Source organism: Vanellus vanellus (assembly GCF_965231255.1).
Source record: "Vanellus vanellus genome assembly, chromosome: 24".
Lineage (NCBI taxonomy): Eukaryota > Metazoa > Chordata > Aves > Charadriiformes > Charadriidae > Vanellus > Vanellus vanellus.
This window is the reverse complement of record NC_138929.1, coordinates 2,283,443-2,298,360: the sequence shown is the minus strand read 5'-3', so window position 1 is coordinate 2,298,360 and position 14,918 is coordinate 2,283,443. Positions and strand designations below refer to the sequence as shown.

Genomic DNA, 14,918 nt, shown 5'->3' with positions numbered 1-14,918 from the left:
CCGGCCCCCCAGGTCACCCAAACACGGAGGAAGGCCCAAAATCCAGCAGTACTGGGGCAGACGAGCGAGAGGTGCTGGGACACACACACACAGCCCCCGGCCCCCACCCCGGGCACCCTGCCTGCACCCTGCCTGCATCCTGCCTGCATTGGGGGGGGGGGGGGGGGCAGCGAGCTGCCCTGTGGGTCCCTCCTGCAGCCGGGGGGGTCTGAGAGGCTTTTCGGGAGGTTTAGTGCCGGGGGGGGGGGGGGGGGGGAATGTGTGGGTGTGGGTGTCTTGGTGCCCCCCCCAAAAAGCCCCGCTTCAGGGCAAACCGTGGGGTTTCTGATACGCAACTGCAGATAAGCCGTGAGAACAAAACAACCGCCGAAAACCCATCCGCCCACGCCCGATCCTGCGGGACTGCGGGGGTCCCCCATGGCCCGGGCAGGGCGACCCACATCGTGTCCCCTCCTTGTCCCCAGCCAGAGATGCTGTAGCAGGGGGGGGGGGAACGGACGACAGCGGGACTGCCAAGCACAGCCGAGACCCCCCCCCCCAACCAGGACCACCGAAGCAAGGGGCTGGGGACACCAGACCCAGCTCTTGGGCTGCTGGCGAGGCCGTGGTGCTCCCCCCCCCTCCCCAGCAAATGATACCCATGACCCCCCCACCCCCCCCGCTGGCATCACGTGGTCCCCAAAAACTTGGGGGGACACACATGATGGCATCTTCCCACCACCGGGACAGGGGTTTGGTCCCCACCCTCAGTGGCAAAGTTAATCCGCGGCGTGTGGGTGCCGGCCAGGGTGCAGGACCCCCCCCCGGGGGTGGGGGGGAGGAAGGGGTGACCTCGAGCGAGTCACACCCTGTAAACAAGAAGCCGGCGAAGAGTGAAATAAAAGTGGGAACCGCAGGCGTAGCTGCCATCGCTGCCGGGCTGGGGGGAGCATGGAGGGGGGGGGGGGGAACCCAGCATGACCCCAGCAGCAGCTCAGCCCCCCCACTTTTGCTGTAAGATTGGGGGGGGAGGGGGAAGCCAGGGAGGGGAGGAGGGGACGGGGATGTCCCAGCACAGCATCGTTGGCAGAGGAGGCGGCGAGCACGGCCGCAGCCCCGGCACGGGCACCCCTGGGTGCAAAATTCATGAAAACCCATAAAATCTCACCGAAACGGTGTCGGCAGCAGGGCAGGGAGGGGGCACGGGGCTGGCGGGGGAGGTGGGGGCTTTTGGCACTGTCACTGCTGGGGACGGATTCTGCAGAGCATCCGCCATCCCCACAGCTTTCCCGCACCCCCCAACCCCCCGGCGCAACCCCCCACCCCGCTCCCCCCGTGATTTGGCTCCTGACTTTTCCCCGGCCCCCTCCCATGGAAGCGTAAGCTTTTCTGTGACCTCAGACAGGACAAAAAGAGGCCAAAACTGAAAAAAAAAAACCACCCAAAAAAACCCCAAAGCAAAACAAAACTAAAAAATATAAAAGATGGGGCCGGAGGGACCCCCACCCCACTCGCGCTGAGTAATTGGGCAAAAGCCAAACAGAAAAGTCACCCAGAGATGGAAAGCGCCAATACAATGCCTTTCACACCCCCCAAAAAAAGTGGTGGAGAGGAACAGGTTACAAAAAAACCCCATATTTACAAGAAAAGACTGGGGAGGGAAAGGCTGTGCCCGGGGAGGGGGGGGGGGGGAAGGTGCCCCCCAGGCCTGGGGAAGGGGGGCAGGGAGGCAGCTGTGCCTCAGTTTCCCCATCCCAACCTGTGGAAGTCGGGCTGCAAAACAAGGTGGCTTTGGGAAATGTTAATACATATATTTGGAGTTTTATTTCTGGGGGGGGGGAGTGGGGGAGGGCTGGACGTTGTGGGCAGGGGGACGGGGAGAGGGGGGGACCCACTGCGGGAGGGAGGGCAGGGGCTCTCCGGCCACGGCGGGGCTGAACTTTGTGACAAAATAAAGTGAATTAGTGTGTGTGGGGGGGGAAGTGTGGGGAGGGTTATCGAGGGACTCCCCCCACTCCCGGGAAGCGTGTCGGAGAGACGGGGCGGCAGCCCCCGGGGATGCCGGCGCGGATGCGGCCGTGTCCCCCCGCCAAACCCCACGCGCTGATTTACGCCGGGGAGACAAGAAACGGCAAAAGCATCCGACACCTTGGGAAAAAAGAGGGGGGGGAATTCCCCCCCCCCCCCCCCAACACCCCGCCACCTTCCCATCGAGTCCCCAACGCGTCATCTTTTATCTGTCCACAGCTCGGCACAGGCCGTCGGCCCCGGCGCGTCGCCGCCTGGCACAGCCCGATGTGCCCGGAGGAGCCGCGATGCCAACCCGGCGCCTCCCGCCCAGCGTCACATCATCAGGGTTGGGGGGGTAAAGGGGACACACGGACACACACACACACACACACACACACACACAGAGGGCTGCGAAGTCCCGCTGCAAGCACCGGCCGCGGTGGGGACACATGCGCGAGGGTGAAGCGGCGAGGATAACGGTAACGAGCCGGGTAACGAGGCCGCTGCCTAATTAAACGCCTTAGGGGCAGCTGCTTTTGGGGAAAGGTCTCAGCACCGGCACGGAGCTGCTTTGTGCACCCCCATGGCAGGGTCGGCCCCGGGGGGGGTGTCAGGGGTCCGGCTGCGGGAAGCAGCCCCCACCCCGGCACAGCCGCACCGCCTCCCCCGGCTCTCCTCAGCCCCCCAGGCTCGGGGGTGCCTTGACCCGAACCCCCAAATCCCCGATGCTCAGTCCCCATCCCAGCGCCACCAGGGGGTACCCTGATGGAGCCCCCCCCACCCCGCTCACGGCTGCGGTGAGGTGTGGGGGGTCAGGAAGAGGTGCGAGGACCAGAGAGGATGGATTCCCGGCACCGGCACCGCGACGGCTCCACATTTGCACCATTGTAAAAAGAAATACTCCGGCAGCGTTTGGTGCAGAGCCGGAGTGAGCCGGCGAAGGGGCACCAGTGGCCCCGAGCAGCCCGGACACGCTCCCGGTGCAGCCAGGATGGCATCCCGCAGCCTGGTACGGCTGCATGGCACGGCTCAGTGCTGTACGGTGCTGTACGGTGCTGTACGGCGCTGCACGGCAGCCACACGCCATCAGTGCCCTCTGGAGGCAGCGACCCACTCGCCGCGTCGGCACCGCGCAGCCTGTACGGTGCCGGACACCGGACTGTGACCACCCCGTGCCCGGAGCCCGGCTCAGCTCCAAACTCCCGGGGCGCAGCAGGTGCTTTTGGGGTGCCGTATGCCACCCGTCTGCAGCATTTCAATGGGGGGAAGTCCCCGGGGACTCTGCCCAAAGGGAGGTCCTGTCCCCCCAGGACATGAAGCCCAGTGGTGTCCCAGCAGAGCCCTCCCGTGTGCCCCCATCGCTCCCCACCAGGGTGAAGACACCCCCCCCCCCCACCGCAGCCCAGCCCTCGCCCCAGTCCACCCCCAGCACTTACTGGTCGTCGCCCACCTTCTTCACCCACGCCATGTCCCGCTCCGACTGGTCCTAGGGAGAGCAGACATCCCGTCAGCGCCCGGACCCCCACCCACCGGGGATGGGGTGGGGGACACGATCCCGCGTGGCCGGACTTTGCCCCCGTACCTGCTCCCGGCTGTCCTGCAGGTGCTTCAGCTCCGCCTGCAGCCGCTCGCACTCGGCCTTGAGATGCTCCTCGCGGTGCTGGGCACGCTGGGTCTCCTGCCGCGCCGCCTCCAGCTCAGCCTCCAGCCGCCCCGCTGCCTCCAGCCCCCGGCTCTGCCAGCCCCCGGCGCGCTCCAGCACTGCGGGCAAGGCACGGCTCAGCCCCCGCCACGGAACCCCGGGGGGGGGGTCCCGTGGGGCAGGGAAGTGCGTGGGGGGGGCATCTCACCGTGGGTCAGGCTGGGGTTGGGGTGCAGGGTGAGGAAAGGCACCTCCTGGCCCGGCAGCGGGGTGCCCAGCCCCGGGAAGGCGCTGCCGTCCCGCTGCCGCAGCTGCTGCTCCAGGCTCCGGATGCGGCTCAGGTGCGTCTCCACCAGCGCCCGCTGCTCGAGGATATGGGAGGGGGGAAAAGAGGGATGAGCCCCCCCCACCTTGCCCTCGGCAGCGCACCCCCTCCCCGGGGTTCATCCTGCCCCTCCCCGGCAGACCCGGTGCTCGGGGTCACCGTGGAGCCGGTGGCCGTCCTGGCAGGGTGATGGGATCCGTCCCCAGTATGTGGCCAGCCCAGAAGGGGGTGGCACAGTGGGGGTGCCCCCCCCTCCCTTCCCCCCCCTCCCTTCCCCCCCCCGGGGGCTGGCAGGGGCTGGGGTGGTGGAAGCCGGGGATGCTCGGTCAACCCTGAGCACGTGGTGCCAGGACGGGGGGACACACAGCGCCGGAGCATCCCTCGGCGAGATATGGGGGTGGGAAGAGACGGGGATGAAGCTGAGCCATGTGCATCACCGCAGCGCCCAACGTGGCCATAACGGGGGCGAGCGGCCCCATGGCCCCCACCCCCCCCAGCCCTGCATCCCCACCGAGCCCTGGTGGTGGCACCGGCAGCCCCGTGGGATGGAGAAGCAACCGGCTCGGCTGCTGCGGCAGAGCAGGGAAGAGGACCCCGATGTCCCCGGGCACCGGTCCCTGCCAGCGGCACCCACCAGCACCCACCATCTCGCCCAGTTCGGTCTCCAGGTCAGCCTTCTCCACGCACAGCTTCTCGTAGGCCTGGATCATCTCCTCCAGCTGCTCCTCTCGCTCTTTGCTCTTTTGCAGCTGCCGGGGAGGTGTGGGGGGGGTGTGGGTTGGGTGGGCAGCTCGGGGACCCCCAGCGTCCCCCAGTCCCAGCGGCCCCGCTCACCTCGTGCTGGAACTGGTTGAGCTGCTGCTGCAGCGACGCCTTCTCGCTCTTGAGCAGCGACGTCTCCTTGGCCTCGTAGAGGGAGAAGATGTGCTCCTCCCCGAACTCGCCGATCAGGGGGTACTGCGGCCGCGGGGCAGAGGGGTCAGCGGGGACCCCCCTCGGCCCTGTGCCCCCCCCCCCCCCCTCCCCGGCCGCCCTGTCCCCTCACCTTGACCTCGTACATCTTGAGCCGGCGCTTGAGCGTGGAGTTCTCCCTCTCCAGCCCCGTCAGCCGGTTCTTGATGTCGTCGTAAGCGGTGATGAGGGCGAAGTGGGAGGCCGAGCACATCTCGCCCGAGAGGTCGGTGTTGGGGCTGTCGAGCCAGTCCTCATCCGGCCCCAGCGCCTCCTGTGTCAGGATGCTGATGTCGTCCTCGAACATGGAGTCCATGTCCTGCCTGGGGGGGCGACGGGGGATGGATGGATGGATGGATGGATGGATGGACGGACGGACAGCCAACGGTGACCCCGTGGTAGGGATGAACCCCACCGGGGGCTGCCCAAAGCCCCTGGAGCAGGCTGGGCTGGGGGGGCACTGGGTGCAGGATCTGGCCCGGGGCAGGGGGAGCCGTGGATCAGCCCCCCCCAAAGGCTGACCGGGTCCTGGGGACGGAGCGGGGGCTGCAGCGGCTCGGCGTGTCCCAACGGCAACGGGCGATGGAGGAAGGACTGTCCTTGGAGCTGCCACCGCCAGCAGTCCCAACCCCACAGTGTCCCCCAGGGTGGCGTGGGGCCACCGGCCTCTGCCCTCGCTGGGGTAAGGGGGGGGCACAGGGGTCCCGGCAGCCCCCCCAGCAGGGGCCATCATTGCCCAGGAGCCGGGGCGGCAGAGAGCATCCCCGGCAGAGCAGCCCCGGGGGGGGGACATGCGGTGACTTTCCCCACGTCCCCACGGGAGCAAACGCCAGAAATAGCGGCCGGTGCCGCTGCCTCCCGCCCCGCGCCGCACGCGAGCTGCTTCCCGCCCTCCCACGCCTCCGCGGCGGCACGCAGCCCGCGCCGTGCCCTATATACCGGTACTGCCGCTCACCCCCCCGGTGAGCCACCTGCCTCACGGAACGGCCCCCGAGCTGTCCCATGGGGGGCCTGATCCTGCCCGGCACTGCGGGATTTGTCCCCGGTGGAGGATTTTGAGCGGTCGACGCTCCCGAAAGCTGCTGCCACCGGTGGCTCTGCCGCGGCTCCTGGGCCATTTGGCACGGCCAGGCCGGTGGGGACAACGTGCCTCGAGCCGGTGAGGAGGCCGTGAGTGCGGTGCTGAGCCCCCCGCACCCACACACGGTGCTCCGGCACTGTCCCCCTCGCCCCATCCCGGCTGGGGACACCGTGGGCACCGGGGCGGCCACCAGCCGCGCGCAGCCTCGCCGGCTCGGGCAGACATCCGGGAGCCGCCACCGCACAAATAATTCATAGCACAAAGCCGGGAGAGGGAGGCGATTTCTGCAGGGTGACGAGGGCCGGCGGGGGGGGGGACACGGATGACACAACCGAGCCGCCACCGGAGCGCAGGGCCAGCCCAGCCTGCTGGGACCCCCAGCCCCGCTCTGCCCCGGGGGACAGACACCCCCCCAGCCCCCCCGGCTCGGCCGGGGCCGGGCAGCCGTGGGCTGTTGCAGCCGCCCGTTTCGCAGCCTCTGCTGGGACGAGGAGTACAAGACCCCCCCAGCACTGCGACGCCTCCTTTGTCACCCCCCCCTCCCCTCGAGGGCTTTAAATCTGCCCCCCCCCAAGGGCAGCGATGGAGGGGATGGGGCACTTGGGACCCCCCCTCTGCTCAGGCAGGGAGGGCACCGTCATTGTCCCCTCTGGGGAAACTGAGGCACCCCCACAAGCTACGACAAGACTCCCCCCCCACCCTGGTGACCCCCCTCAAAGCAAGACCTCAGGAGTCCTGAGTTGTGGGGCCGGTGGGTGCCCAGACCCCTGCCTGGGCCCTGCCTGGGGGTCCTGGGTGCACCATGCGGGGTAGAGGGGTCACCCCCAGTGCCAAGCGGGGACAGGACCCTCTCCTTCCCCGACACCCAGGGCCCGGCTGCAGCTCTGCGCCCACAGCTCCCCGGACCGTGCCTCAGTTTCCCCATCCATCCCCCGCTGTGACACCTGCCTTGCGGTGGGCCCCGGGCGCGGGGCGCGGTGGTGCGGGCTGGGCAGGGCTGCGGCGCGGGCACGCGTGTCTCAGGCGTCGGCAGCGCGGGCAGCGCGGGCAGGGAGCCGTGGCAGGCAGGCGCTGGGGAGATGAGCCACGAGAAGGTCGGCAGGAGATGGCGGCACCGTCATTAGGCTCCAGGGGCAACGGCGGACGGTCCCCAACGGCACCGCAGCAGCTACGCTCCCTCCACGTTCCTGGCGGTCGGCCCCTCCTCGAGGCCTACAAATGCCTGAAAAGAGAGAAAAAACGGGGCTGCAGCTCCCCGGTACTGGGACGCTGCGGGAGGGCTCAACCGGTGAGCGGCAACTCACCGCCTTCCCCCCCCGGTGCACCGGTAGGGATGGGGACGGGAACGGGCTGTGCCGGGCAGCGGATGCCACCGGGCTGCCAGCACCCAGCTGGGACGGGGGGAGAGGCACCACGCAGCCCCCCGACCCCCGGCACGGCCCCGCCTGGGGGGGTCTGGGAGGATGCTCTTGGTGGGAGCGAGCTGCAGCCACCCACCCCCTGTCCCGGGCTTCGGGGGGGGAACTGCGACCGGTACACCCCCCCCCCTCCTCGTCGCTGTGACCTCCCCGCTGCTATAGGGGAGGGGGGGGTGGAAATCGGGGGGGCTGTGGGGTGGGGGCTGCTGGAGGCCAAGACGCTGCTGCGGCCCCCGAGTGCCCGTGGGGGACGGACGGGGACCGGGAGCCACCGTGCCCCCCCGAGCCCGGCAGCGGGGCCCGGGCAGCGGGGTGAGCCCGGGCGGGGGGTCGCGGGGGGGGGGTGGGGGGGTGCCGGCCTGCGGCGACCACGGTGCCTCCGGTAACACCCTCCCCCCCCCCCCCCCCCCCTTCCGAGCACCCCCCGGCCCAGCCCGGTACCGCACCGCGCCGGGGGGGCGCCGAGCAGGAGGAGGGGTCCGGGGCGGAGACGGGGGATGGAAACGGGGCCGGGGCTGAGGATGGAGCCGCGGGTGAAGGTGGCGGCGGCGGGGAGCGGCGGGGAGCGGCGGGGCGGGGGGGGACGGGGATGGCGATGGCGCTGGGGCCGGAGGAGGCCGGGAGCCACCGGGGCGGCGGGGACACGGGTGGGGCGGGGGGAGCCCGGTTTCCCTCCCCCCCCCCCCCCCGACCCCATCCCATCCCCCGCGGCCCCGGCACAGGCCCCGCAACTCACCGGCGATGTGATGCGCTGCGCTGCGATGCGCTGCGATGCGGCGGCGGCGGCGCCCGCCGGGATGCGGCTCCTTCCCCGCCCCAGCTCCGGTGATGGGTCCCGGTAGCCGGTATCGTTCCCGGTTACCGACCGCCCCCACCGCAGCCCCGACCGCCGTTTCTTCCGTTCCGGAGACACCGAGAAACCACGTGGGCACCGGGCGGCCGCCAGGCCCTCCCCCCGCCACGCGCCGGTGCCGCCCCCGGGGCTCCCCCCCCCCCTCACCGGGGGCACGGTGGGTCCCCGGGATGCTGCGGGGGGGGGGGGGGGAGCGGACACGCTGCCCCGGACCCCCACACCCCGCTGTACCCCCCCCCCCCCCCCCCCCCCGGAGCCACCACCCCCTGTCCTGCCCCCGAGGGGGGGGGACGGGACGGGATACGGTGACACCGGACTCCCGCGGCCGGTGACCCCCCAACGGGGCTGACCCGGGGCCGGGGGGGCTTCTCCCTTCCCGGGGAGGGGGGCGATGGCAGAGCAGCGCTGCAGCCACACGCCGTGGGGGCTGGGCTCGCTTTCCCCCACCCCCCCAGAGAACATTTTATTCCCTGAATTGTTCTCTCGGAGCCGCTTCCATTATGGAATTACATTTTTTTTTTTTTTTTTTTTTTCCCCTTTGCTGTGCAGGGTTATTAATAGCTGCTCTCCTTTCACCGCTGCTGCCGGGGGCTCCATGGGCGAATCCCGTGCTCTGGGGGACGGACCCCTGCAGCCCCCCCCCCCCCCGACCCACCCGGGACAGGGGGGACCACTACCAGACCCCGAGGCCTGGACGGACAGACCCACGGCACTGGCTGAGCCCAACGGCGCGAGCATCCCTGCCGAGGCCTCGTCCCACCACACAGGAGGACCTGGGGGGGGATTGGAGCCCCAGAGATGGTGGCCAGGGGTGTGGGGGGGGTGGGGGGCTTCACCCCCCGCGGCAGAATTGAGCCGGGAGACGTCAGCACGGTGCGATCCTGCATCCCGGCCATCTGCCTCCATCACGCGATGGCTCACGCTGGGCTGGGGAAAAAGGTGTCGGTGGAAAATGAGGCAAAGACGGCGCTTTGGCTTCACCCCAGTCCCTGTCCCCCCCGCCTTGGAGACCCAAAAGGAGCGAAGCCCCCCTGGCTGAGGAGCTCCCGTGGGGGCCCCCATCCCAGACCCCCCTTCCCGGCGCTATGTTTAGCGCAGCCGTATCATCGCTTGGATGGAGCTTGGGCTGCGCCGGGAGTGATTCAGCGCGCGGAGTCTCAGTGCCGGAGCGGGAACGGGGCCGTCGGCGGCGCGGCCGGACCCCCGCCCGCCCCAGGTTGGCATCGGTGGGTACCGCTCGTGGGATATCACACCACCGGGTGATTCCCGTGGCTGGAGCAGGAACTGGGCGCCACACCGATGGCTTTCAGAGCTGAAAACACAACGTGAGGCCCAGGAGGTTTTGGGAGGCCGATGCCAGGAGGGTACCGGTTGCTCCGAGGCTTCGGCGAGCAAAGCGCGGCCGTTTCCGTCTGAATTTCTGCCAGGGAATCAGCGCGTCGCCTTCAGTGCACGGTCCGGAGGAGTCAACAGCTCTCGGAGGCTCAGGGGGGTCCCAGGGCTGGGCTGAAAGGCAGGAGGGGACCCCCGACCCCGGGGGAATCGAAGGGGTGCAGGCAGGGGCAGGCAGGGGGAGGCAGGAGCTTGGGGAGGGGGGGGGCCGGGCTCTGCCGCAAACAAGGCCCCGGAAAAATCCCGAGCGCCAGCTCCGGTTTTTGCTCATGCTGGCAGATTGCTGCAAAGCACTTTGAAGTGCAAATTAAGGTTTTCCATCAGGTTGGAAGTTAATTTTGACGCAAAGAAAACAGCACGGCCTCAGCCTCGTGTGTGCGCGCCGCGGAGGCAGGCGTCGGGCAGGGGGATGCAGCCCCACACCCCCCCCCCCCCTTCCCAAAACTCCGCGAGGGGCTGCGGGCAGAGGACCGGGCACAGAAGTCCACTTTGTGCTGAGGAAAAAGCCTCACAGCCGCGGCGGGAGCTGTCATGGGGTCGGCCATGGGAAGGTGGAGGGAGACCGGAGGAGCGATGGTCACCCACATCAGCCAGGCTCCGGGATTGGGGGTCCCCACTGCACCCCCGCAGCCACCCAGGACCGCAGGTACGGGCAGAGCCGGATCCAGCCCGGCCGCCCTGCGCGATGCCACGCGACGCGATGCTCTTCTCTTCCCCGACGGTTTCCCCAGCAGCCGACCCCCCGCCCCGGTGCAGCGGGGACGCCAAGGGGAGCGCGGGGGATCCCCTCCTGCGGCCTTTTCTCCTCCTCCCAATAGTTTCTGCAAAGTTTCAAGCAGAGAGCAGTGTCAGGAAAGGTCCCCCTGACTGACTGGGGGGGTCCCTCGCCCACCCTCGCCGCTGCCCCTGGGGCGCTGGGGACCGGCCTCATCCTGCGGAGGGAAGATCGCCCAACGGCAAGGATGGGCTTGCGGCACCGCCGGACATTTGGGGTGCGGTAGTTGAGATGCAAAGCCCAGAGTGACGGGAACAGCTCTAAAGCCGCGTTTACAGCCCATTTTCACAGTAATTATCGCAAAAGCAGGTGGAATCCCAACTTCCCAGCAGCGTCCGTGCGTGGGAACCCACCGGGCAGAGCGGTGGCAAAGCATTCGGCACTCACCCCGTCAGACTTCGCCCTCCTCTCCCGGCTTTGCTGGCGGCAGAGGAAACGCCAGCACCCACCTCCCTGCCCAGGAGCTCTGCTGGCTTCTCAGCGGATTCAAAATCCTGCTCAAAACCCACATTTTTCCACCCCCTGGCAATATTTCGTGTGCCTCCGCTGCCTGCCCAGGTCGGTCCCTCGTGTGCCCTTCCCCGCGGTCCAGCCGTGCTCTGCCCTGCGGCTGCCGCCCCTGAGCTTCCCAGCATTTCTCACGGCTGCTTTTCTCTCCCAGATCCCCGTCTTCACTCCGTAACTGAATTATTTAACTCTAATGCATTTCGGGTACGCTCGAGGTCTCGGCTAATCGGTGCGCTTCCAGCGTGCCCACGGCAGGGAATGATGGAGAGCCGGGGAAGAGCCGGGGAAGAGCCGGGGATGGGAAGGGGACGGGAAGAGGACGAGAAGGGGACGGGAAGAGGACGAGAAGGGGACGGGAAGGGGATGGGAAGAGGACAAGAAGGGGACGGGAAGGGGACGGGAAGGGAAAGAAAGAGCAGGGGAAGAGCTGGGGAAGAATTGAAGCTCTCCGGACCCGCAGCCTTCATGAACAGCCCCTGTAATTTAGAGGCTGCGAACTCCCAGGCTTCACACGAGGCCTGAGCTGCGGTGGAAAACAGTAGTCGAACCCTAAAACATCGCCTTCGTCACCCTCAGGGACCCTCTCTCGTTTGTTACCCCCATTAACCACATTCAGAAGGAACAAAGACGCCCGTCGGCTCCCTCAGTGGAAGGCTTTACTTGCCTGAGCAGAATTATTTAGTGCATTTATGGCGGAGGCGGCGTTGGGCTCCTCAGTTATTACCGACGAAATAAACTGGCCTGGCTGCCTGTCGGCAGGGGACAGTTGAAGTCCCCCCCGGTGACAGCCGGCAGCATCAGCCTGCAGCCCGCTGAGGTCTTCCCTTCCACCCCCGGCAGCTCCGGCCGCCACCGGGACGAGGGCGTGCAGGGAATTCATCCGTCGGTTCCCGCTCACAGACGGGGTCCAACACGAACCTCCGTCCCCACCGGCAGCCGCGGACACGGCCGGGGAAGCGCTGCTGTGAGCGGAGGGGGTGAGAGCGGTGCAGAGGCGCCTTTACGGAGAGAACCTCATCGCCCTCCGTGTGGAAGACATCCCACCGTTTCCCACTCGGCTTCCCCGGCCCCGCGGGGCGACGGCACTGGCTTGAGGGAAAAGCCCTGCGCCGTCAAAAAAGCCGGTGCCGAGCTCACCGCCCACCCGCACAAGGCATCCCTGGGCCCCCCCAGGGGCGTCCGAGCACCAGCCCCACGCCCCGAGCACCCTCACCAGGGCGCAGAAGCGTTCCCAGCCCGGTACCGGCATCGGTGCCCAGTGCGGGCTGCGACCCAGCGACCACGGCCGGCACAGCACACGCTGCGCTCCCAAAAAGCTCTGAGCGCGGGAGCGACGTCGCTCGAACACGGAGGCAACTCCACGCATGGACAGACAGACGGATGTATGAAACCACGACGTTGGCCGGCACCGGAGAGCCGCAGCGGTGGCACTCTGCGTCCGTGCCGCGGTCTTGCCGTAGGCTCGAGCTCACCCTGGCAGGAGGCAAAGGAAAAGCTGCGAGTCGCCGCACAACCCTGCGGCCGCCCCGTCCCCTCTCCCGCCACCGGAGCAGCGAGCGGAGGGGGACGGAGGGGACTGTAAGTGGGGCAAAGCCGCGTCCTGTGACCGGAGAGCATCAAACCCCGGGAGCCCCCGCGCCGGAGCCCGTTCCTGAGCAGCACAGACCTTCCGCGGTAGCACTGATCCTGGCTCAGCACCCCGGCGGCACATCCACCTCCGGGCACTCGCCGTGGGGAGGCTGGACGTCTCACATCTGGAGGTGTCACATCTGGAGGTGTCACATCTGGAGGTCTCACATCTGGACTCCCCGGTGTTTCGGTTGCGGCAGGAGAGCCCCGTGCCCCCGCCAGGCGAAGGTACGCGAGCGATGCCGTCTCGGCCGTGGGTTCTGCGCCAGGGACGCTCCCCCTGGCAGGAAAGCGCCGTTTCCCGCAGCGCACCCGTGTACTCGGCGCACGCATCCTTCACCGCCGCCACGCGCGAAACCACCCGCTCCGCTCGCAGCCAGCGCCTCCACGACACGGGTTACGGAGAAAAGCTGTAAAATTAAGGTCCCCCTTAGCTGGGGGGTTTCATTCCCGAGCGGTGACACCACCTCAAGGGCGCCGCTGACCACCCCGTCCCCCCGCGCCGCCATCGTGCCACCCCCGCGGGCGGAAAACTGCTGCGATGAACAAGCGCCGGCGGTGCCAGACAGCGACTGCGAGCTCCAGCAGCCCTTCGCAGGAGGGCACCGAGGCCACCGTATCACCTCCGAGGCTAGAAAATCAAGTTGTTGGTTGTTTTCCACCCCACCCCCCCCCCCGCCCTCCAACGCTGTCGGGAAATCGGGTTTTCCCGTCTCCCCGTAGGGACGCAGCTCTCCCCGGGGGGAGCTCAGCACATCAGCCCGCTCACCTCCGGCCGCCCGTGGCCAGAATGATGCTAAATAATAAACTCCGGCGTCGGGAGAAGAGACCGAGCTCCTGCTCCCAGAAATAGTTCCGTACGGCCCCGCTATCCCCGGGTGCCGGAGTGGCACATATGGCTGATGACACACTGCTGTCACCTCCGGCTCCCCCAAAGAGGAAACGGGCGCTCGTCACTCATTGAGCGCACACCCACACAGTCTCTCCGAGGCACCGCGGCGGGGGAAGATTGCTGGCAGGAGGAGAGGCAGCGGGCTCTGGGGAAGGGAAGCAGCATTAAAAAAAAAACAACAAAAAAAACAACAAAAAGCCCCAAAAGTAAGGAAAACAAAAATAAAGCAGCTTTTTTTTTTTTTTTTTTTTTAATTTAGAAGGTAAATAAATCGGTCCTACCGACTCGTTAGTAATTGGGTCCTTTCCAACCGTTGTCACCCGTTGGTGACGGCGCTGTCGCGCGGCGGCGGGATAAAGTCTTTGCGACGCGCGGGCAGAGGAGCACCGACGCGCCGGTTCCTTCGCTATAGGTACGACGGACAAACTGACAAAATAAAGTTAATAAAGGAGCTTGGGGGCAGAGCTGCGATGATCCGGATTGTATTAACGGGCACCACTTTTGGCGATTAAAATTTTTCCCCCACCCGCGCGGGGCCGTTGGTTTAGAAGGGCACCACGCGCAGCGCCGCAGCGGCCGACACCTTCGCAGCCGTCCCCCCGACTCCGGCGAGCGATGCCCAACCCCGGGCGGGCTCTGCCCAGACAAGCGCGTTTCAATTCTAGAGCTGAAATGGCACTTGGAAAAGAAAAATAAGAAAAAAAAAATAAAAAAAGAGTTATTTAAAAAATACCCCAGGATTTATTCTATTAATTAAATCTGCCAAGCAGTGAAACCAGCTCTTCAAAAAGTATATAAAATAGATATTTGGCCCTCCCTCTACAGCCAGCAGCAACAGGATTAAGGGGTGACAGGCGCAGGGCAATTACTTTTGAGAACTGGTTCCCTGAAAGAAAAGCAAAAAAAAAAAAAAAAAAAAAAAAATCCCAACAAAAAGCCCCAAAACAAACAGGACAGACACAAAGTTTTTTTTTCCACTACTGTCTCAGTGTACTTTATTCTCCTGCTGTCTACAGCTGAACAGCCACACAGGACAGAAACAGGTAGCACTGAGGAATGATCAGATTTCTTCCCTCCACGCCCCCTCCCCAACTTCAGGAATGGCTTTTTCTTTTTTTAAGCATTTTTTTTTTCTAGGAAATCCCACCCCACCTCGAGAAACAAAATAAAAAGAAAAGGCATTACTAGAAATGTGACCCAGGCCTCTCCCGAGCCCGCGCTCCGGAGCTGGTTGGCTTTCCCAGTTCGCAGAGCTCCTCCTCTCCTCTAAACACCTGGGATTTTTTTTATTTATTTTATTTTTATTTTTTTTTTTTTTCGTACACTGGTTCAAAGTCGGCACTTCGACTGCAATCTGAACCCAGCACTGAAAGGCACATATCTGATACCCTGTACAAGAGCTATTGTGGATGCTGCAGCGCAGATGGGCAACGAAAGCGGACTCCATTGTAAGGGATCCTAGGA

At 66.3% G+C, this 14,918-nt stretch overlaps 1 protein-coding gene across 1 annotated transcript in view; it reads right to left on the bottom strand.

The window, feature by feature from the left end:
• TBKBP1 (TBK1 binding protein 1) overlaps window positions 1–5,223 on the bottom strand; it is a gene marked incomplete at both ends in the record, with an annotated part of 8,491 nt that extends 3,268 nt beyond the window's left edge. Inside the window, 6 exon segments of the mRNA XM_082494801.1 lie at window positions 3,426–3,475; window positions 3,572–3,750; window positions 3,840–3,993; window positions 4,601–4,705; window positions 4,791–4,913; window positions 5,002–5,223. Coding sequence (XP_082350927.1) covers window positions 3,426–3,475; window positions 3,572–3,750; window positions 3,840–3,993; window positions 4,601–4,705; window positions 4,791–4,913; window positions 5,002–5,223 — 833 coding nt within the window.
• Between the last annotated feature and the right edge of the window lie 9,695 nt (window positions 5,224–14,918).